The sequence below is a fragment of the Genypterus blacodes genome, unplaced genomic scaffold, assembly GCF_046128005.1.
Source record: "Genypterus blacodes isolate CSIRO-AG114 ecotype Tasmania unplaced genomic scaffold, CSIRO-AGI_Gbla_v1 ptg000110l_1, whole genome shotgun sequence".
Classification (NCBI taxonomy): domain Eukaryota; kingdom Metazoa; phylum Chordata; class Actinopteri; order Ophidiiformes; family Ophidiidae; genus Genypterus; species Genypterus blacodes.
The window spans coordinates 377,296-402,160 of record NW_027466914.1 but is presented as its reverse complement, the minus strand read 5'-3'; the positions used below and the strand labels follow the sequence as shown (position 1 = coordinate 402,160).

The 24,865-nt window shown below is 46.9% G+C and overlaps 1 protein-coding gene across 1 annotated transcript in view; it reads left to right on the top strand.

The window, feature by feature from the left end:
* ptprn2 (protein tyrosine phosphatase receptor type N2) overlaps nucleotides 1–24,865 on the top strand; it is a 91,717-nt gene that overhangs the window by 41,393 nt on the left and 25,459 nt on the right. Inside the window, exon 11 of the mRNA XM_076161088.1 lies at nucleotides 7,821–7,885. Coding sequence (XP_076017203.1) covers nucleotides 7,821–7,885 — 65 coding nt within the window. The remainder of the gene's footprint in view (nucleotides 1–7,820; nucleotides 7,886–24,865) is intronic.

Sequence of the window (24,865 nt, the reverse complement as noted above, 5' to 3'; positions counted from 1 at the left end):
GCCTCTCTACAGAAACATACTGCGAGCACGTTATTAATTATTCCACAAGACATAAAATCCCTCCGAAACAAAGAAGATCACAGACGAGCCCGGCAGCCTCATTTTACCCTCCTCCTTATTTACACCATTAAAAATTAATAATTATTTTTGAATTGCTCAACTCAAATTTGTTTCCAGTTAGTGTTTACAATAAAACATTTACTTGTAGCTCATCTATCGGAATAATTTTTAATAATTGCCTCCCCCAAGGACTTTTGTGTTTTTTCCCTGTGTGGACTTGTTGCTTGGTCGTTGGCAGAATTACACAAAAAGCTCTCAATCGTTCAACAAAAGCGTAGAGCCTTAAAAGTTTGGCGTTGATCTGGAGCCAAGATTGTTGCATAACATTGAGACGACGTTGATCAGTATCGCTTTAAACCTCCGACGTTTCAGTCTCGTCTATGTTTCAATGTCGTTTCTATGCAGATGATGAATCGTCCTTCTAAAGTGTCTGATCAACACAAAAAGGCCTTATTTGGTCAGGATAGGACACAATTTGCGTTGCTTAAGACTTGCACACACGGCCCACCTACATAAATACACAGATTATTTAGATTAATGTGTAAAATAATTCCTATAATCCCTTCTATAGTTTGCGGATTTTGTCTTTTTATGAATAGACGCTCATCTCAGTGGTTTATTGCCGATTATGAGTTAGTACAGATTCCCCTTATTTGTAACAAAGTCTCTCTGGTTGAACAGTTATGGACCTTGTTGTTGCATCTGGTGACATTTGTCCTCACCAGTAACGTACCCGGCTGTAGATTGTTTGATGATAGATCCTGTTTGCAGATGTAAATAAGCTGGATGGCCATCAGATCCCCCCGCCCTGCAGCCCCACCCCGTCTTGCTCCGCCCGCCTCTCATCCTCTCTCATATTCCTGACTTGAGTGATGGCGTTTGTGATTTCCAATGACAGTCGTAACAAATCTGCGGTAATGAGGTCACATTGGGGTTTTCTTTTTCCTTTTTTTCCCCCCTTCCCCTCCCTCTGAAATCAGCCTTCACAGCGCCGCACAATCAACCTGTTACTAAGATTCAAAATGGACTCTGGATCCCAGCTCCAGTGAACCAGCAGGAAACAGATCAATTCCTCCCTGAAAGACCTCCCTGCAGCCCAAAATGGACACCCTGTCTTTCTGAGCGTGTGTTTTTGTTTCCAATAGCCCTGAACTTTCATGTCCAGACCCACCGGAGCTCACATCCTGGTCATGTTAATGCCGCCTGCTAGGTTTCCAAACGCGGCTGTCTGATGGCTTTAGCATCGTTATTGATCTATTCTGATTTTCTACTGTGTTGCAGACTTCTTCGCTGTCTCATATATGATAATGCATTTATCTCCAAACCAAGGTGTGTGTGCGTGTGTGTGAATGTGTGTGCTTGCACGAGCACTTCCACGTAATGATGTGTGTTACTCGTCCAAACTGGCTTGAGCAGGATGTCTGCACCAACACATCATTACGATTCGTTCGAGCCATTAGCTCGGGGAGTGTGAATTGTGGATGAAAAGCACAACTGTGTGCGCCTGGTCATGCTTGTCTACGTCGGAGTGTGTGTGTGTGTGTGTGCGTGCGTGCGTGTGCGTGTGTGGTGAATATGTATGTGCATTTGCAGACGTGCGGTGTGCCCTCCGGTGTGTCAGTGTGCACACTCGCTATGTGTGTGTGCTCAGTGATGTGCTTAGTAATGTGGAGACCTGCAGGAGACGGTCCGTGGAGAGAGCCTGCAGGATAATTGCTGCTACAGTGACAGGTAGGGCTGCCTCTGTCAGAGTTCCCTCAACGGGGAAGCAGTGGAGAGGAGTGTGTGTGTGTGCACGCGCGCGTGTGTGTGTGTGTGTGCGCATCCTTGTGTTTGCAGCCCTGTTTTCCCTTCCTCCAATAAGCATTTCCCCAGTAGGCTCCCTTCAGACGATGGCAGACTTCCAGATGTTTTCATCTTGTATCAGACACATCCAGGGACAGCAGAGAGGCGTCTTTCACAGAGAGCAGGAATCTTTAATCGCTTGGACAGAAATCTTACCCAGGAAAGACCTCCGAGTAATGTCTTCAGCTTTAAAGTAGCTTGTAGTATCACACACCGGTTACGTTTCAATTGGAATGTGCCACAAACTCTTGATCTGCTTTAAAATACAGAGGCGGGAAACAAATACCTGCAGTTATTGTAGGAAACTACTTACCTGCAGTTTAAGGGTACTTGTATTTTACTAATCACTGTAGTTGCCAATTACTTTCAGATGATGTATTATTAGCAGAGCGTCGCCTAGGGACCAACTCAAAGTCTACAGCCTTGTGCGATGTTCAAGGGCAATGGCAGAAGCTTTTGCCAGCAACATAATGATGTCAGATCGTTAGACGTTCTTGTTGACAGGTAAAAGGAATCTCTCTTTGGAAGCAATCTCAGTATTGAAAGTGCCTTTACTACCTATGGTAACTTCACCATGGTAACTTCACAGCACAGCACGTGTCTTGACCCGGTACATCTGGAGTTGCAAAGCATTGCAGAAGCCTCAAATTATTTATGGTTGATACTCTGACATCAACCAGCCAGAACATGTTAACGCAACATCGCAAACATCTCAACATTGAGGAATTTGACCTTATAGATACTTTGGATTGCTTTAGTGGAATAGTTTGACTAAAGTAAAGGGTTTTAGTCATATTAAATATGACGCTGCACTTGTTTGGGTTGGTGTTTATCTCAGAAACATGGCGGCTGTTCCGTTCTATTACTGACAACAAAAGCAGCCTGTGTTGTTGTTAAAGGTCACTCAAAGGCATTAGCGCGGCTCTGCAGACTCCTGACGTCCGCCATTGTTTCGCATGTGCATTGTTTACCTCACCACGCAGCGTGCGCCTTCTGTAATTCGCTAACCTATCCATTCTGTCTGAGTGATTGTCAGATGTGATTTATGTCACATATGTCACACATCTGCAGATTGTCATCCCTGAGACGCGAGCGCACGCCACGCAAACGCGTCCCCGTCGAGAATGCGGTGTGACATCCGCAGGGTTTCTTCCACATCTGGAGGTGCCTGCCATCCAAGTCATTTGCCAGTGCTGCTTCTGTTCCCCCGATCTCCTGCAGTCCGTGAAGAATTGGTGTCAGCACCTATCAAAGGGAAAATGCCTATTCTACACAGAGTGTCAGAGCAGCCACAATCTATTAATCAACCAGGCGGCAACGAAACAGATATTATGTGTGTGTGCGCGCCTGTGGCTGTTTGTGTGTGTGTGTGTGTCCGTGCGCATCCACACGTGTGGCCGTGTAAAGGATACAGCAAAGAATCATCCAGGTGTATTATTCTGCCATCTCAGAAAAGGTCCTCAAATAAGAGAGGATGTAATTATAAATGTGTCATGTGGGTTCTGTCTGAGGGAGAGGAATGGGCCTGTAATGGGTTTGATACCAGGAGCCGCGGCGGGGTCTGCAGCCGACGCAGCGTGCATGCTGATTCCACCACGGCGGCCATTAGAGGGGCTGAACCAGGCTTCAGTCTCCTTCCTCCTCTTTACGACGTAACATCATCTCTGCTACTTTTAACCTGAACACAGCGTCTCAGAGGAATCCTTTGTGTTGTGTTGTGTTGTGTGTGTGTGTGTGTGTGTGTGTGTGTGTGTGTGTGTCAGGCAGAAGTAAAGGTTTTGTGATGTGTTGATTCTGGATATCAGCAGTTGGTTTGTTGCGCCGCAGCGTTGGCTTATCCGCGGGAAGCGATCGATCAGGGTGAACAAACAGCGAGCTAGCCAGGACCTCCTGCCGTGAACAGCGTGCTCCGGCCATGTGACAGACCTGCTGCTGTATGATTGGCACCGCTGATTGGACAGTAGAGCTTAATTAAAGATGTCACTGGGACCTTAGTGGAGGAGGAGGCGAGTTGTTTTTCTCTGCCTCGTTTGAGCTGGCAGCGTTTGTGATGCTGATGCGGTCTGGCTCTGATATCGGTATATAATAACATCGCAGTCTTTCATTCTCCACCTCGCCCCTCTGTTTCATTTGGTTCTCCTTTGATTCGGGTCGTCTTGATCCATATCAGGCGAGCGGCAGAACAACACTTGATCTGTGCGAACAAGGAGAGAGGATGGAAGCGTGTAGGGCTCTTGGATTGCGTCGGGCAAAGTGCATGTGTATGTATATTAAGTTATTCATTCACAGGATGATTGTTCCAAGGCGCGGCGTTAGTGCAGAAGCCCCTTTGTGCGTTTCCTGTAGGAGAATATCCTTGAAATGATGAATTCCACAAGAGCTGTACGCCGAAAGGGAGCGAAAGAAGTGAATAAGCCTCATAAAGGCAACAATGTATGTGGACTGATTTACATTAGATATGCATCAGATCTAGGGGTCACACACACACACACACACACACACACATACACACACACACACAGATTACATGTCATGTATGTAATGAATATGCCACCACAGTGATATGGCGGTCAGACGCCAAGGAGGAATATTAGTTTTTTGTTTCCACTGAGGATTTTGACTGGAAAAGGGTTCAGGTGCATTCCTCTCTCCTTCTCCTTCTCCTTCTCCTTCTACCACTCCCTCCTCTATGATAGGTACAGACAGCCATCATATGTGCAAGGGGGGGGTGATGGGCGGAATGGCAGCTTTAATATCGGAGCGATTGCCTGCTGATAAGGCTAACGGCTGTGGAGAGGCGTGAGCGTCAGCCCTCCTCTGCAATAAACACTTTCATTTTGTTTGCTTTGAGTGACGGATGGAGCGATGGAAGTGGTGAATAGACGACCCGGGGAGGAGCGGAGAGAGGGAGGGAGGGAGGGGGGGGAGATGGATGGAATGGATGTGGATGTTATTCAATATTAAGAGATCAATCAGAGGGTGTTGAAATATGCATTTTGTCAACTCCACGCCTCCATTTGTCCAAAGAGGCAACATTACCGTCACGTGACGCCGCCGCGCCGCCGTGCCGTGCCGAAATACAAACTACCTCCAGCCTCAGTGATTTGTCTCCCCATATTGAATTCATATTGGTTCTAACAATAACAACTCTGTGTCGTATATCAGAAAAAAATGAATATATATATTCATGACTTCAAGCTCTGATGACTGCTGTCTTCATAATAATCATTTGGAATTGCTATTAGAATGTATGATGAGGGGCGAAGAATTGCTTTAGTTTGCAGCATATGGCGGCGCAAAAACAACATTTTAATCAAATTACGTGGCAGCGGCAGACAGTTTGTGTTTAGCGCGCAGGCTGCCGTGCGATTTTAAAGGTCAGATAACGCCGAGCTGGAAGGCGGTTGTGTGTTTTTAATGTCGCCGTACTTAAGCTCGTTAGCGGGAAGCCAAGGATGTACAAAATCACGGGGAATCTTCTGATTGAAATGGCCTTTTAGTCATCACGTCACTAATGTGCGTGAAGATGCAGCAATCATGGTTTAAATCAAATCACTTGTCTTACCGGGTTTGGTCCTTTTAACTGACATGATCTTCAAGCTCCAACTCATCATTCTGCACAAAATGAAACGCTGAGTTTTGAGTCTTGGGTTTGATTTCCTATTGAACTTGTAAGAAAAAACCCGCTTGGCTTTGCGGCGCTTTTAGACGACTGAACATCAGACGATCGGGCTCAATGTGACTCGGAAACCCAAAAGATAAAAAATTAGCAGCAGGGATCGCGTTTGGATATTGGAGATCAGACAGGAGCGACTCAGACAACGCCTATTAAAATGGCGGGAGAAGCTTCTCTGAAATGAGACCTGACATCTCTTTTCCACAGTCTGTCAGGAGTATTTGGTGGCTAATTTGAAGCTTACACAATCTGTGCTAGAGAGTGTGTGTGTGTGTGTGTGTGTGAGAGAGAAACAGAGGGAGAGAGTGAGCTCCAGTGGGAGGTTAATATAAGGGGTGACCAAAGAGAGAGATGCTGTGGGCTGTTATCTGTACAGTCACTGACAGAACAAGCAATCCATTGGTCGTATTCTCTCACTGCAGTCCAGATCCATCCAGTCTGCGGTTAATGAGCTGGGCGAGCGCGCTGTATTTACATTTAAAGTGGCTGTTGTGGGACCGACCTCTCCCTCAGGTTGATTGGAGAGTCCTCAGCTTTGATTTGCGAGTAAATACTGACCTTCAGGCTCCTTTGGTTGCACCGTAAGACGGTTAATGTCAGCTTGTCAGTCAAAACGCCAGCACCAGCCAGTGATTTCTGTGTGTGTGTGTGTGTGTCTATATGTGCGTGTCTATGTATGTGTGTTGATTCCAGGCTAATCTTTCATAGTTTGACTCATGATGTGTTGCGACCCCAGAGGGTTCCTCATTAGGACCAAAACGTTGTGTGACCTTTTAGTAGCTTCCCTCCCCCACCTCCCACACCCTCACCCAGCTGGGCCCAATTACCTCGCTCATTACCCCCCCCCCCCCCCCCCCCCCCCCACCTGAACAGCACCAGGTACGGATGCTATCTATGGGAAAAGGAAAATGGCTGCGACCAAATACCGGGCAGCAAAGTGAAGATGGAAACCACGACCAAGTTTTCCAGACTTTGTGATGTATGCGTCTTCTTCCTCTCCCCCGTCTATTCCTCTTACGTGGCATTCTAATCTCGCTCCGTAGAAGAGACTTTTAATATATACATTTGACCTTTCTGGCTCTCTCCTCGCATCCTCCTTTATCGTCACCGGCTGACACCTTAAAATATAACATGTCCCCCCCTTCCCATCGCCACGCTGACGAGATGATGGGATGATCAATGTTTGCAGGATCCTTCCTGGCAAAGGGAGAGAGAAGAGGAGTGAGGGAGAGAGAGAGAGAGAGAGAGGGCGAGGGGAGATGGATGATTATCCTAAAAGTAGCGTGCTTAATTAGATGGAATGCTGCATATATTGAGTCCACTGAGTGGAATCATTGGGATAGATTAAAATACTAATTAAACAGGCCCTTGCCGAATTTGGAGAGTGAGGTAGGGTTCAGCTCTTCATGGTCATTTGCATAGCCTTCATCTGGGGAAATGGGATTTAAAGGACCTGCTCTCTCTCTCTCTCTCTCTCTCTCACTCTCTCTCTCTCTCTCTCTCTCTCTCTCTCTCTCTCTCTCTCTCTCTCTCACTCTTTCCTTTCCCCCCCATTACCAATCACATTCACATGCTAACAAACTCAATTAAAATTATGCTCTTGTTTTTTCCTCTCCTTTCACTCTATAATTTGCCGTAATCTATTAAGACCCCTTTGATTTTGTTTTTTAATATAGATGTTTCCATCAAAGTGAGGGTACAGGCGTTAAAAAAAAAAAAGGAAGAAAAAGAAAGGAACGCCGGCAAAATGTGTGATCTTGAACGACGGATATTTAACGCCGCCTCACTTTGGTTTCCATTTGCATGACAATGTCTTCGGCGAACAAAGCTTTGGAAATAGCATGCCATATTTGATTAGATCAATAGATCCCAGGATCAGACTCGGGTTGTGTGTTAATTACTGCCAGAACAAAAGCGGCGGCTGAAGTTATTGTACGCCGCCGATCCACAAGCACTTCATCTGCTGTGAATATGCCCGTGTCCCCGCTCGTGGTTTTCCCCAATCGCCCCGCAGGGAACAGTATTGAGCCTGCTGACCTGTTGCCCCGCCCCCCCGACGGAAACCAGTTTTGGCTTCCCGTTCCCCGACGAGCTCTGACTCACGCTGTTCCATTCATTGCATCACTCTGACTGACCGGCGTGTTTGGTGCCAGTGCCTCGGGTAGTGAAAAATGTGCAACTTTGTCATCTGCTGCTCGCACTCACACCTCCTCTGCTTCTCTGTCTCTCTCCCGTGCAGTTGAACAGAAGCAGCAGCTGGAGAAGGAGACGGGCCTGAAGATCCTGGAGGCTGGAGTCAGTGATGTAAGTCGTGCTCATCTAACAGAGAAAAAAAAGAAAGGTGTATCTGCTGGATGATCCGCTTTGTGTGTACATGTGTGTGTGCGCGTGTCTGTGTGTGTGAAAGGGGCTCGTGGGACAGGAAACACAGGACTTGTCTTGGCATCGCTCATCACACCTGCAGCCTCAGTTGTGCAGCCAAACACTAATCTTCAGGAGAAATGAATTCCAAATATACATCCTACAATCCAATCCATACAAGTGTTCTCCTCGGATTGCCCTCCTTCATTTCCTTTAGGTTCTCTGAGAGCTGTGTCACCATGGCAAACAAAAACGCAAGAAGACAAAAGCTCCGTGCATGGAGTGAAACTTAAAGTGAGTGTTGATCATAGCCGGGGACTAACAATGAGCAGATTATGTGGAGTGCTGTGGCTGTGTATGGAGGCGTAATGCTCCTCTGACATATTCATTGGCAAAAATTAAGAGGAGAACAGGAGGACACTTGTGATGATCCAGATGAAAGCAGAGTAAATGTGTATTCATTCAACACTGATACATATTCATATGTATCAGAGGTAAGGATCTAATCAAGGACCCATTGATGCGTCAGAGTCCTCCATGCTCGCCTGGTAAATGAGTTTCTCTATGGAAATGAGACAGACAGCCTCAGACCCCTGAGCTGCCCTGATCACGAGGCATGCTGGGAGCTAAATGGATGTGGCCTGTGCATCGCAGGACAGTTGCTATTGGCAACAGCCGTCACACACTGTATAGACCAGATCATTTTCCTGTGTTCGTGTCCTCTGTGCCGTCTCCCTTTTGGTGTCACTGCCTTTCTTCGCCCATCTGCCTCCCACTTATATCTTTTTTAGCAGCACACACTCTCTGGTCTTATTCCACATTGTGTCTTTATCACGTTCTTCTCAATTATCACTGATTCACTTCTCTTCTTCTTCTTTATTTTTTTCTTTAGGGTGATTTTTGTCCTTTTCTTTGTCTGCCTCTCCTCGCCTCCTTTTCATTCTTTTATTCCCACTCAGAGTGATTCCTGCGCTCAGCCAGCGCTGGTACAGGGCTGTGTTTGTCATATTGGGCCTATTTGTAGATAATTAGCTGCAATAATAGCCTCTCTGCAGGAGCCGGGGTGAGGGAGGGATAAATGGAGAGAGGGAGGGAGAGGAGGAAGAGTCTGTCTTCCACCTCATGGGGAGAAAATCTGCAGCAGACTGTGTTTGTAGAAATGCATGTTAAAGAAGGGACATGTTGACTGTGCCACAAACAAGGAGTTAGTGGAGCACAAGTTGTACAGCGGCCTTAACACGATCCCAGCAGCCTGCATTTAGAAGGTGGATGGTTAAAAGTTCTTGAAAATGGTCGCTTTTGAGAGGAGAACCTGTTGAGTGGCCACTTGAAATGCATTAGAATAAAAGCTGTTAAACCATAAGGCGGATTTTCTGCAGAAAATTGCTGAAGTTCCGAGCCGGATTGGGCTGGAAAATATCAAATTATGCTCGATCAAACCCCCACATAAGACGGATTGCAGAGGCGCAAATTAGGCTAAACACTGTGTAAGTGCGGATGGCATCATTAAGTCTTATCACCAGCACCCCCAACCCCCCCCCACCCACCCAACCTTCCATTTTATTTAAGAGGTGACAAATGACAAAAGAGCTTAAGAAGATGTCCAGATAGAGCGAACGTCAATAGCTGTAGATGCGGACGAAGATAAGCAAATGTCAGAGCGGGGAGGAAGGAGACATCAATCAATGGGCCGAGTAATATCCACCCCGGTACAGAGCACAGAGAGCGCGTCCTGAAGAGGAAGGAGAGGGCGAATCTGCTTTTCTTAAATAACTTATCTGTGTGTGCGTGTGTATGGCACAAGCCATGTTTCTTGTGAGTTTGGCTGTTATTAACAACCGTGTCCCTGTGGGCAGCTGCACTCAGGCAAATGGAGTCTTCCCACAGCAATTCATGAGTCCTGTAAACGTGTGAAAAACTCCAAGGGGGGAAACGGGGAGGAGGAAGGGGAGGAGAATTTGTGTCGGACGGAGCCTCTGTGCGGTTTTGGCGGTGGAAATCATACAGAGAATATAGATATTATCCAGCGTTTAGCGCTTTCAGGGTGGAAAATATATCCTGGCAGATAATATCGCACTCTGACTCCTCAGCCAGCCTCCACTCCCCCCTCCCAGCCTCCCATTCTATCTCCTCACATCTTCTTCCATGCAGGAGGAGGTCGATAAGTCGCCCCCGAGCTGGAGACGGCGACCAGGCAGCTAGGCAAAGAAAGGTTCACACTAGCTGGCAGCTATATACACACAGCGTGGCTGCTACCAGTGGGGGGTGGGAGGAGAGAGAGAGGGAATAAAGGGAGGCTCGGAGAGGTATTTTTGAAATGGAGGAGCATGTTGGTCAGATGCTACAGGGCGGCAACCTGACAACCATCAGAGAGACAACCGACGATCCGCACGCTGCACGCCAGGCCGAAGAGCAGAAACAGAACAAATCTAGACGATGAGAAATACCAGATTAGCCACATGTGCACCACCTTTGAATGTGACGTCACGCTGGTGAGGGGATACGGAAGAATGAAATATAATACCATAGATGTGCACAGAACAAAAACTGGATGATTAAGGGGATTTCCAGGTACTATGAAATAAAGACCATACAGACAGTGGCATAAAGACATCCATAGAGGGAATCTTATCTTGGAGGGATTGCAAGGGGGATAGTTACTGTCCTTACCTGGGAAACCTGCCCGTAAAGCCTTGTGTAGAGTAGCAGACTTTACTGCTTATGAGCTGTAAACTGCAGTAGCTCAGGATTTGCTGGCTTACGCTGCACAAGATCCATGTTTAACTCATTCAGGAGTGCAGAATATTCACCCAAACACGCTCACCCCCTCCAAACGAACTAATTTAGAAATTGCATTGAACAGCCACCGCGAATACCAAACGACCTATAAAATCATTTAAACCGCACATCTGTAACGAATTAACTGTAATGTTTTCCATTTTGTACACGCCGGCGCTTTTACAGAAGAAGGCGGCGGCGGTGGCGGCGGTGGCGGCGGCGGCGGCGGGAGAATCGATGCGTTACCGCGCGCGCCTGTGCCTTTGGTGTGAGACGGTCCCAGTGTGATTAAGTTGGTGGTTATATTGAGATTCATTGACATTTTTGACAGCGACCTCGTGTTTGAGATAACTCAGGCAAACTGTGTGTGTGAAGAGGCGCTCGTTAAGCACCGCAATCCCCGAGCTGCGTGTCAACTGATTATCCAACCACTGAATGTAAATCATATATGGCAGGCGAGGAGGCTCTGCTCTTATTTGTGTGTACATCTGCACGTGTACATTACTAATGTTACTACAGAGCCCTGCCTTTTGGATGCAGCGTGTGTGTGTAATTGATATTACAAGGACTTGTACATCAATTCTCCTTGTAGTCGCGCCGTGTCTGCCTACGCGTGATTACAGATCTGCATTACCTCTGAGGAACCGCTGCAAGAGCCTCATAATGGAAGTGGATGTAGGTTGAAATAAACATTACTCTATAATCCCTGCGTGTGTCAGGCTGGAATGTCACGTCTTGGGATTGGCAGAGAGCTCACGTTGTTTTCTCTAATCAACCGACAAAGTGCAGGGACACAGACGAAAGCCATTTCTGAGAAAGGTTACGTGTAACGATGACCCCTTGTTGCACATTTGAAAGGCTTTCCTTCCATTACGCCCGCCCATGATTAATGCAAGGGCACATCCGCTCAAAATATGATTGGAAAAAATACACAAAAATGCTTTAAACCCTCACTGTATTTGTTTGATCATTTGGACAGTTGAACACATTAATGTTTCCACATCAGAATTGGCCAGGCTGCAATCTGTTGCAGTGAATTCCAAAGTGTCAAATCACATCAGCTACATCCTCTTGTTGCTATAGCTACCTAATTAAATTTGCATGTTTGTTGTCCCCGCGACATGCATCTTATGTGTTATGAAAGCGAAATGAGACGATGGCTGCTTTCACACCTGGAGTCCACAGCAGAGTTTCGACCTTTTGTTGGACGCTGTGTCTTTTTTTTATTTGTTTCGGTTGGTTTCACATCGCATTCGATTAAGGGCACCTGACTGTGATGTGTTTGACACGGGTGTTATCTAATTGGTCGACATTCCAAACAAGCTGATCACGAACTGTGTGGATATCTGTACAGATGTCATACCGTGGGGATTCTGCCGCTCCAACCAGCCTGTCGCTTTGTTGGACGCCTCTCTGAAATCATCATTTTGTTTGAATCCAGTCAAAGTTTTCTTTCCAGGCATTTCTGTCGTCTACTTTCCGCATTGTCCATAGTTTGAATGTAATTTACCACAGATTGGCGCCATCACGTGTAATTTTAATGTCAAGATTTATTACAAAGCTTAGGATCGCAATCAAATCTCCATTCACACACTCTGGATCCAATAACTTCTGGTTCAAACTGGAGGGCCATAACTTTAAATCCCCATTTTGTTCATCTCATGAATATGTATCTCCCTGTTTTGATGTTATGTGAATGGCAGTATCAGTGCATTTGCTTGCCTTTAATCTAACAAAGCCCGCATATTGTCGCCTATATCGCTTAATAACAAATACATAACCGCCCGCAAATTCAATTCCTCCGAGCAAAAGGGAAATAATTTCAGCAAGGGCTTCAAAGGAAAACGCCGCTGACCGTTTCCTGCTCGACGGCATAAACACGCGCGGGCTGAGATACACAAATAACTGGGATAAGAGTTGGACAAATTGATCTTGTAGCAGCACGGCTATACGCTTCACTTCAAAACACATTCTCCCATGTCGGTTTTCAAACTGTTTTTTTTTCGGGAAGATGAGGAAAAACTGATTTTTATGTTAATATCCGGATCTTCGCCTTTTTAAGGCGGCCCTCAGAGGACATAAATGTGTTGCGGTTTCACTGCAGCTCCAGCGTCCTTATGTCGCTGACCGTGTGTGTGTGTGTGTGTGTGCATGGGCGTGTGTGGGTGTGTGTGGGTGTGCATGGGCGTGTGTGGGTGTGTGTGGGTGTGTGTGTGTTTTAGCCGATCGATTCCCCCACATCGGAACCTGGATTGACAATCTATCCAATCTCCTCCCGACACCAAGATAAACCCCAAACAATGACAAAAAAAATTTCCCCGTCTATAAAAATTTCAGCAGTGCAGGAAGGTCCGGTCCGGCTGTTTTAAAAGTGTCTAAAATGCCATTGCTGTGGCAGATCTGGATGTGAAATGTCATCCTGGAGCAGCCCCACTGTGCCTGCAGCCCTGAGTAACACTGCCTCTTTGGAGACTCCAGCTGCCTCCCACTGATGAAAGACCATCCAGCAGCTCCGTCTCTCGGCAACCTTTTACCGTCACCTGACCTTTGGACTGCAGAAACGCTTTTGATACCGTGTCACGCAGTTTGGTATTTTGCTCTGGCTGTACTGTGACGTGAGCTCTCTCGCCCGGGTAAGGGTGGGCTCCACGCTTTTTAATGAGCGATAGGATGTGGAAGTGTTTACACGCCTACCTTAAAGTTCTTTTATGTCTTGTTGGCGGTGTTAAAGATAAGGTACGGTTGCTTTAGTGGTGTTAAATAAAAGCAAAAATCCAGAGAGTTGAATAGACACTCTTGCGGTGTTAAACTCTATATCATCCGACCGGTGCCCGGTGCATTCAAGCAATTATTTTCGCATTCTTTCTTGCATTGCCTACATCGACTCTCGGCAGCTCAGGGCAGCGCGGCAGCTCTGCGGTTTGCACTTAGACATAGACAGCGAGGTGAATTCAATTCTCCTAACTGCCAGTAGGTGTGAATGTCTCTGTCTGCGTGATAGACTAATGACCTGTCGAGGGTGTTTCCCTGCCTTTTGTAGCTGCATGCCGGCCTGAACTCCAGTGACCCTAAAAAGAAAGAAGCAGGTATCGAAAATGAACAGATTTCTGGCAGCTCAAAGGGAATGCGTACGGACAGTGTTGTGTTTGGTTGCAGCAGCAGTAGTAATAGCCTGCGAGACTCCGCTGCTGGCCAAAGTTCTGCCCTTTTCTCCAAATGCTGCACGCTCTCTGGCTAAATTGTGTTTCTGTTGACGCCCGTATTGAAAAAGCTGACACCAAAGCCTGATGTTTATGTTGATGTTATAGATTGTAGATGTTTTTCTGACATCTAACTCGATAGTTGTCATATGGCGCCCGGTCAATTTTCTCCTCTGAAGTTCACCGTAAAAGCCAGAAATCTCAGAACTTACTGGCATCATTAGCTGAACCGAAATGAAGGAAGTCCAACTATAAGACACTTCTAGAAGTTTCACACTCAGCAAGCTGCCGCTATAGCACCAATATTAAAAGGGGAAAGGACCGGAATGAAATGGACACAGATCTGCATTAGTCAGAAAGTTTGAGTCTAGTAGTTTAAAGTGAACCTGCCATCACAAACTATCATTGTTTTCAGGAAGTGTACATCCACTCCACCACATCCATGGACTCATGATCCAATCCTGTAATCATTTGGTCATTCAGAGAAGTTTCAAGTGAATTTGCCCTTTAAAAAGCACAATGCCAGTTGGATCTGCAGGTATGACTTCATCAACCTTGAGCATCTCTGGCACGTCCCCATTGTGCAACATGTCACAGTTGTCTGAAAGCTCTGGCTGTTTATTGTAATATGTTGACTGGTGTCTGGAAGCGGGTCGCAGTTATTGTATAGAGGGTTGAGATGGGGGTGGGGGGGCTCCTGCGGCGTCCACAGCTGGATGGGATGACAGAGGTTCTAAATGTCAGCGTTGAAGGGGGACGCGAGTGCCATTTGGCCTGGCGAGCGGCGTGCCGAGGGACTGGCGGCAGGATAGTGGGGCAGGGAGCTCCCGCTCGCCGCTTGCCAGCGCTCACCTTCTGCCATTTATCATGTGGACGCTTGCCTAGCACATCTGGCACCTCAGCGTGGACGGCAGCAGGAAAAGCCCTGGCTGCAGGCTAAGTGGTGGCCCTTGGTTATCTGTTAACGTCGCTGCAAAACTCAGACGATGTCATTTGTTCTATGTAGTGCGGTTTGTTTGTTGAGGAGGAATGGGAAATGAGTTAGTCGCAAGTCTACACGAGTTTACCAGTACCACCTTTGACCTTTTGTGCTGGGAGTAAATGGCACTGAAGTCGCACAAACCAGCACACCATTTCGGTTTACATCACATTACGATGAGCCCTTGAACGCATCATGAGTTGTGGTATCGTATCTTAGGGCACTAAACGTTTCATTGCCGATGCTGATTTATGTAACGATGATTAGATCCCTGAGACTTTTAGCCCAAAGTTTATCTCCGTGTGTAAATTCTTCATTATAACTGAGCTCCTAAGTCTCTCTTTTCTTCAGCAAAATTCCATATTTTTTGCTCTCTGGTTGATGTGCAGCAGTAGATTAATTACTGCTCAGCGAGCGCACAATACGGAAACCACTTTGCTCCGAGTAAATTAAATGTAATCAACTGTCATATCATTTTTATTGACTTTAATTGACTGTAATTGTGAATCCTGCTGTAACTGCTAGTTACTTTCTGCCTCACAAGGTCAACTAAATTGCTTGATGAGCTGTTCCGGTCTTTTATACGATGACCTTGACTTTAGGGGGTGGGGACGGCGTGCCATCGTCTTCCATCCGTGGCGATAAAGCATGAAATGAAACCAGACGACTCTAAGTGGCTTGAATACAATTCATCCACTGCTCGTGTTTACCGCTTAAACATACTATAACGCCAACGCCTGACAGGTTTGCAATCGTAAACGTGACATTAAATATTTATACCTCAGATGTATTTTTTGCCTGAAAACGACGCAAAATAGATCAGAAAACTCCAAACTATATTGAGTTTACTAATAACCCGAGATATCATCCAATTACTAACATTAATTAGATCTTTTAATTATCAAACAGGCTTTTCTTTCATGTTTACGCCATGATGTATGTTGTCTTTCATCTTGATGCATGATCCAATCGTTGCAAATGTGGCGTACTGCATGTGAAGGTGCCGAGCTGACGGCCTCCTGCTGAGATGGTTCTCCACTTTACATATCACAGTTTCTTCTCTACACGATTGCCAACATCCGTGCGTGCATCCATACCCAAGTTCACCATGTTGGATTCATGTCGAGGAATGCAAATCATGAGGAAAGTAAAAAAAAAGTACGCTATACTATAATCCCCCAAAATAAAGTAAGAACGTATTTTTTCTCTATCTTTATTTGACGCCAGTGCAGGAGACAGAAACAAACTGTGATGTCGTCAAAAAGTGAAAAATATGTTATTCTAATATTTCCCCCCGCAGATTCTCATCAGTTGTGCAGTCGGTTTTATCTCCAATCTGGACAAATGAATGAACAAACTAATTGTCTCCCTCGTTTGGGGCGGATCGGTGCAATTTTGAGGGAAAGAAAAAGTGAGATGTGTCATTTTGCATAGTTTGATCAACATCCAAAGTAATAGCAGGAATTAGATGTCATTGTAGGAAACAACAAAAGACTTAAAAGATCTGTGAGAGCGAGGTCCTTCCACGCATGCAATCACGCCAATCACAATTCATTACGTTATTCACTTTGAAGGAGAAGAAGGGGAAAAAAACTCATCCCAGCTTTACAAAAAGGCACACGGTGTAATTATGTTTGCGGGTGAAAATAGGCTAGATTGATTATATGCATTTACAATAATGACCTGTCAATGTATGATTATGTTACAGCAGCGTCAAAAACCCTGACGTAAATCGTAATTAATCCTGTCCTCAGAATTCACGATCAGCCGCACTTTGTGTTGTTGTCAGAAGTCGCGGTGTGAGGAGGCGGGAGAGACGGGCGACCGATCCGGCTCTCCGGCTGCAGCCGAGGCCTCATTAGGGATTTGCTGAGGTTTCTCTGGATGAGCGACTCTGCTGGCTTTGGCTCGGGGGCAGACTTCTCTTGGAAAGCTGTCTGAGCTGGGAGACGGACGGGCAGAGTCGGTGGCGTTCACGTTGAGCTTTTTCCTTTTTTTTTTTGTTGCAGTGAGGCCCCCCCCCCCCTCCAGCTGATTGGTGTGGCTTCATTAGCATGGGCTGCGGCTCCTCCGATTAGCAGTAATTAAAGAGAGAAATCAGAGCGCTTGCCTCCAGTCCAGACGCAGCCACTGCCTGTCAAGTGAGATCGCCACGGAATAGATCTAACATTCCTGGCTGCCTGCCCATCCCAACCCCCAACACCCTCCCCGCCCCCCTCAAACCCCCCCCCCCCGAAAGCCTACAGGAGAGGTATGGGGTGTCGCTGCCTGCGTGCCCAGTTACCCCCTAAGTAACCCCCCGGGGTTACACAGCCACACGCGCCTCTCCCCCTGCAGGCGCGCGCTGTGCCGGCGTCGTCATGGTGATAACAGGGGAAAACATTTAATGAAGACACTGATGAGAATTTATGAGGCTTTGGCCGCATGCGTTTATAGGGATCCGACCCTTACCCTATCACGCGCCGCCTCCTGTGGTTCTACATCTATATCTGCACTTACGCAGGCTGAGCTGATGGCCGAGGCGTATGCTGAGGCAGGCAGACACAATACGCCATACGGTTCCATACGTGCCACACACAACCGGACATATGTTGCATCAGAACCTACACCAGACCTGTATTTTGTGTTTATTGTAATCAGTGTAGGGCTTGATGTCGTACACACAGGGGCAAATTGGACCTGGTGATGTTGTTGTTCTGGCAGGGAACGCCAAACAAAATCACACGCCACATGCAGAGTGGCAGGTTTGTGATAAAGCGTGCTGTGTTTGCCACGCTGGCACAGGCTCATGCTGGTAAAGTGAAATTGTCCTAATCTTTATATCACCTCATTTGCTGGCCCCCCCCTGCAGATCTTTCTCACGACAGTCATAACATTAACGACGACTCCGTTCCATTTAGGTGTGCCGTTAAACCATGGACGTGCGCTCGCAAACACCTAAATGGGATGCAGCCACGATTCATATTATCAGAGCTCCACCTTTATTATAAGTCATACTCAAGTGTTCACATAGACCAGCTACTTTGTATCGCTACGCCGAGAGAAGAGAGCAGACTAGCAAACATCCCTAGCTAGCTACAAACTAGAGCCGAGTCTCCACCTGAGCCGGACTTAGACCGTCTTGGAGAAGTACTTTGGTGGTTTCGAGGTGTCTTGAAGACCCGGGTGTACAGAGGACACTTGCTTTTGAACCCGTGAAGTCAGCGTGCGCTCTCCTTCATTGTCTCTTTACTGTCAGTCTCAATATCAGAGCCTCCCAGCCCACCAAGTCTCTTGTGATTTGGGTTTCAATTATGAGCGCTACCTTTGACTACCTCCGTTATTCTGCGGTGGCCCACATATCCCTTCCTGCCACCACTCATGTGTGACTTGATGTATTGTCTCACTGTTCCCCCCCCCCCCCCCCCCCGTTCAAAATTAATTGCAGTTTTATCTCCCTCCAAGATAAAAAAAAAAACCCAGCCGAGAACATAAGAGGCTAAAAGTAGTGTGGATTCTATTGAAACAACACAATTAAAACCTCTGTGTTTCCCTCAGTGTTGTGACTGAGGATGTGTTGGACGATATTTTAGTGAAAGTTGTTCTTTTATCTTTGCACGCACGGCAGAATAAAGTATTAGCTTCTGCTGGCTTTTTGCGACAAGGTGCTGTTTCTTCAGCCAAACTGGGTCACACTCTGGATTAGGTCCTTTTTATTTGATGTCTAATGACTTTCCAGCACTTTGGAACATCTCCTTATTAAGAGCCCTCTACATATTGCAAAGAAGCCTTTTTAGTGTAAATTGCGCCAAATTTGTGCCATCTCTGATCTCGACGCGTTCTGTCTGTGCGCCGTTTGCTGTAATTGATTTTGTGGAGCGTTTTAACAAGCGTCAATATTATACGTGTGAGCAATGTAGCTAGTCTAAATACGGCGCCGTTGTTGTCGAAGGCAGCCAGCAGGGAATTACAGCTTCTCCATAAATACGGCTCAACCTTAACTCCACCAGTGATGAATTTATTATTGTGTGGATTTAACTAATCCAGTATTGACGGGGACGATCGAGGCTTAAAATATAAAGCTTTGGGTGAAATAGAGAGTCTAAAGAGCTTCACTGTTATTGGCTGAAGAGCCTTATGAAAATGGCCTCAGTAATGTTTAGAGATGAGTTACAGATATTTGCTTCTTAACTTAAATTCAGCTTTGTTAAGTCGAGTCTAATGATCTGTTCCCTCATTCCTAGTGTCAGATATTGTTTAGTGTATGTTGACAAATGTAAAAATTGGAGGTTGATGCCTACAGAAATCTATCCAGTAAGTCCTTAATCCTTGTTTTTATTGGTTTCTTGCCTCTTTTTTTCACTCAGTGTGGACCGCAGTGTTACATCAAGTTTGAATTTCCAAAAAGAGAGCTGAATGATAACGATAACACGGCAATCTGTCTAACATCCTGACTTTAATGTCTATCTTTAATAAATACCAGTGTTTGATCATTTACTCGTGGTTCTCTGGCACTGAATGGAGTTCTTTTGAATCGGGCCTAAATGGTCTGGCAGATGTGCATGAAGTGCGTCTCCAGATTAGAATACACTTGTTCACTGCTTTAAAACTATGTCATGTCTGGATAACTACGCTCACCACAGCCACACTTCAGTTAAAGTGATTAAACGAGCACTAAAGTCTGTATCTCTTTGTTCACATCCTCATAGATCACAACTAAATACCCTCTCGTACACTCATTGTGCAGATAGTGTTTTGTCACTGCGGGCTAAGGCATGACAACAGCTTCTTTTTGAAGTGCTCATTGTTGTGCGCGTGCGTGTGTGTTTCTGTGTGTGTGTGAGTGTGTGCGTGTGTGTGTGTGGGGGTTGGCTCCTTGCTTTAAATATAGTCAAGATGACAGGCATAGCATTTACCTTGATGTTTACTGCTTTGAACTACTTGGCATGGACCAGGCCTGGGCAGGGATTCACATAGGAAGGAGGCATATTTGAACAAGCTCATCTAGGGAGAATACCAGATTGACATGGCTGACACACACACACACACACACACACACACACACACACACACACACACACACACACACACACACACACACACACACACGGGGTCTACGAGCGGTTCCTCTCCCAGCAAGCGATATGAGACGCAGCAATTCAAATATTTCAAGTGCAACCCAACAATGGGACCTTTTGGCGTCTTTGAACCTCATCCATTTGGAAACACGGCGCCTATCCGTGTCTCCTCTCCCCCCTCTCACTCACCTCGCTGTCAAGTTTCTGCACACTAAGTGATGTTTAAAATGAAGCTCGCCGTGTGTCACCTTACATATTTTTTATTTCTATACGGGTGCCATTTCTCTGACTGGCAGGCAGAATCAAACTGTTGTGCGGCGGCGGCAACGGCAGCAGCAGAAGCAGCAGCGGCAGCAGCAGCTCAACACTTTCTCCTGCCTGTACGTGCCTTGTTTGGTTATCAGCGCTAAAAGATAAAAGAAGAGGCGCATTGTTTTTCCTCGCACACATTTTATATTATCACTCCGGCAATAACAAAAACAGCTGATGGATCTGAAAAAAACAACAACACCCAAATGGGTTTTGTTTTGCATGAATTTCCCTCTGCATTACAGCTAGGAGCTAATCCTCCCAACACCTTCCCAAATGGAGCCTCGGAAACAGTCTCGCTTAGATATTATGATGAATAATTTATTGTGCCCCATTTTTAAAGAGCCAAGCAGGGAGGGAGAAAAAAAAAACGGAACTATTTTTGGTGTAACAGAATCGCAGGTTAGTTAAGTCTGCAGGTAAATATTGCAGCAGTTTGTTGAGCGTCGTCTCTGGCGCCTCGTGTGAAACCGCCAAGCCTCACCTCCTGGTCCTCTGCAGGCGCTGTGCCTTATGAAAAATATTAAAACCGCTGAATTTCCAATATCTGCGGCAGATTGTCAAATGCACTTGCAGATACTGTACGTGCCTGTAGATGTTTATCCATGCTGTGTGTTTTGTGAGCGAGAGCAAACGCCTGTGCATGGATTCTGACACCACACACAGACAGACAGACAGACAGACACACACACACACACACACAGACACACACACAGAGAGAGGCGTGAAAATGTATTCCCTATTTTGCAGCATGTAGACACAAGCAAACAATTACACAATCAAAGTCCAAACAGGAAGTTACAGTACCTTCTCTCCTCTCGTCTCGTCTCGTCTCTCAGGTATCAATTCAAACCGACACTGAGTGGATGTTGCTGTCATGTTTGCGTGTTGGTGCCATTTTGTAATTTGATCGGAGTGATTTTGAAGAAGCATTTTATAAGAGGAGCGTAAATATAATCCATCTGAGTCGTGTCATCATTACTGTCAGTGGAAGCCAGTTTGCATTTGAAGACTAATCTATCAACACAGATAAGCTTTATACAAATAGTGGTGAATTCATTTTTGTCTCCGTTTAACTTATCTAGTTTTTGAAAAGGATGTCTCAAATCTCAAAGCTTTAGATTATTACTATTTATTTAATTTATTCAAGGAAACACGTTTTGTACAGACAGCAGGTGTTCTTGTTGTCGTTTTCAGTTCTTTCTGTAATGTAACATTGTTGGAATTCTGTAATGAAAATGGGAAAAACTATAGGTTGACATTCCAGTGAGACTATAGATAACATTTGCATCTTGTGCCCTGAAATTAGATCGCAAACAGAGACAGACATGAAAATATATGCAGTGTTCTGCAGCATGTAGGCTTGAGCAAACAATTACGCAATCAAAGTACTTTACATAGTCATACTGTCATTGTCTTATACATGAGCATTGGTGCGTGCTCCTGCCATCTCAGGTAGTGCACTTAATCCTGACATTTGTTTAACAATCCTCCTCCTCTCGCCGCGACACTGTGTGAAGTGCCGCATGCCTCCTATACCCGTTGTTTGAACACGCTCGCCGCTTTTCCCCCCATCTTTTTTTATGAGAAATGTGAAATGTGTCACGGAGGCAAACACCGCAGTGGCAGGGAGGAGGACTGATAAGCCTGCAGGACTCGCCACGTCGGCTGGCGACACGTGTTACCCGGTGGAAGCACTTGAGGAGTACAGGGGCGTGCGTGGATCTCACCAGTGACCATCAGAGCGACTTGGAGGTGTAACTAAACTCGAGTCGCTGTGGGCCGGCGCGAATGAATCGATGCACATCAAACTCCCTGGTGTGAGAGCCATTAGCGGCGACCTTGCCTCGGGGATGTGACACCAGTTGTGAATTCATACTTTTCCAGCGTACGGCGGTTGAAATGTGTGAAAATGTGTCCATTATGTAGAGTTCAAGTGGAGGAAATCATCGCGGTGCCAAAGTCAGGCCGTCACCGAGGGCAGCAGGTACAGATAGACACTCTGTCTTAGTAGATCCCTGCCTCCTTGTCTCCTTCGGCGCCGTGTCAGGGGGGAATACCTGTCTGGATGAAGGGGGATTTAGATAAAGGCCACAGGTGGGTGACCAGGTATCTCATATGGCGGAGGGTGAGCAGAGCTTTCTTCCGGCTCAGCAGAGAAGAGGAGACATTTCGCATGCTTGACTTAATATAGGGATTGATTTTCTGGGTATTAACTGCGGGGGCCAGTGTTTATAAAAGCCACTCACTGGCAGTAATGATAGAAGCCCCCCCACCACGCATTACCGCCGCATCCGTCCCTGCGTTCCTGCTAACACCGAGCCTCTCCTTCTTCCTCTTTGTACTTCAACTCAATGAGAATATTGCAAGACAGAAAATTTGTCCTCTCTTAACCAACGGGTGGCCAGATTACTTCTCGTGCCTTCTGGCAGGCGAGATGAGAACCGAGTTTTTGGATTCGGAGCATTTCCATAAACGAGGATGCCAATGTGCGGCAAGCGTGACGTGGAAAGTGTCGCTGCCAGGTTGGCTAAACGGCGTCGACTAAGAATAAGAACAAGGGCGCGGGAGTGGAATCTGGGATGTGGAGGGCTGTGTCTGAAGCATATCACAGGTCGAGGGTTTGATGGTTTAAGGAGGGGGGGGTTGGTTGGAGACTTGCTCCCGGCGGGCCTCCTCCTCCTCCTCCTCCTCCTCCTCCTCTTTGGCGGGATGATGCTCTCGGCGTTGTGTGAGAGTGTAGTGGCGTCTGATGCGGCCGCAGACCCGGGCTGGACAGCGAGAGCTACTTTTTTGTTCTCCCCTTCACATTGCCAACTCCAGCTGTCACACAGAGGGACAATGGAGAGGAGAGGGAGGGAGGGGGGGGAGGCAGGTGGGGGGTGAGGGAGAGGGGGGGTGCTCTCTGAATGGAAAAAATAAACTGGAGGGCGCCCCCTCCTCTCCTCCCCTCCTCCCCATCACACAGCGCCCCCCCCCCCCCCTTCCCTAAGACTCGTCATCTGCATTTGACAGGACCCCGTTCTCTCCTCTTCACCGCCCCCTTTCTTCTGCTTTCTCCTTTTCTCTCTCTGTGCTCTCCATAATCCTCCTTTCTCTCTCTCTCTCTCTCTCTCCCTCTCTCTCTCCCTGCTAAGTGCAGCTGTTGCTCTCCATAGGATCTTTTTTTTTTTTTTTTTTTTTGCTGCAGCCTGATTGCTAATTAGGATGGAGTTTTTAGCGGATATTCTATCTTATAAACTCTAAACTTATTTCACTTGTAAGCTTCCCTCCCTTCCCTTTTATTCCTTATTCCCGCTGATCTGAGCAAAAGGAAACAGGCAATTACACGCAATCTCCCCCCGTGCATTCCAGGGTTCATATATACTTCAGGCCCATACAGTACACTGCGCCCTGGCCCTATAGTGCTCACACACCCGGGCCCTTTTCAATGCAGAAGCCCACTTTGAAGAATAGAGCGGCCCCCATCTCCCTTATTCTGCTCACATAGCCGAGTCCCTGGGAGAGAGAAGAAGAAGCCTGAGAAAACAGCAATTCACACACCAAACACTGAGACCCCTAGTAGCTCAACAAATGACTGACTAGCCCCTGCGTCCATTCATATCGCCCCCTCGGCCCGCAAGCCTATTAGCCCAGGCATCGCTCCTTGAACATTCACTGTCGACAACATGTGGAGGCATATCGCTATAGCAACCGGTGGATATGACATGTGCGGCGGACGGGGGGACTCCTGAGCTGCTGAATATAAGGAGGGGCTCAGCCTTAACTAAATGATCGCCAAAAAGCCCAACCCCGCCGCCTCCCCGGCTCTTTTCATTGGCACACTGGCGCTGAAAGGACTCGCTAGTGGGGCTTCTGCACATTCTTCCGCGGCTCGGAAAATCAGGCGGGCATATCCCACATTCTTCTCCCCTTTTCTTATTCTCTCTCTCCTCTCTCTCTCTCTTTTTCGCCCCTTTTTTTTCTTCATCTCCGCGTTGAAGCCGCGCTCTTTTGTTGGCGCCCATGGGACCCTCGCAGGGGAACTTTTTTTTTTTTTTTTTTTTTGCGGGAGGTGGGGGAGAGGGGGGGTTTGAGAAGGAAGAAGCGGACCGAGTGGGCGGCCGGGACTCCCGCACAGACGCGTCTTTGCTCACTGGTTAACGATGCTCTCTGGAATACAAGACCGGACGCTGCGCTCCGGTGACGGCCGGGATTGCGCCATGGATTCGGGTAATTATCTCCCACAAAAACGGAGCGTGTGTGGTGCGAGTGCGTGTGTGTATCTTCCGTGGCGTGTGTGAGTGTGTATTTGTGTGTGTGTGCGATTTGGGAATGCGTCAAATGCGTAAAAGGCGCATTCAAGGAGGGGCTTTGAAAACTTGTGATCGATATTAAACCGATGCGGAAAGCTGATTGACGCTCCCGTTATGAGTGCGAATGTAAATGAATATGCCGGAGACGCTCCTGCTGCGTTTGTTGACTCCCCGGAGCTTCATTCTCCCCCATAATGCACGCAGCGTTCTTGATAGACGCAGGTGATGTCTGAGGCGAGCTGCCGGTTCAGATCGCGCAAAAGCTCAGCGGAGGATTCACAGATCAACTTGTTGTCGATGAGCGC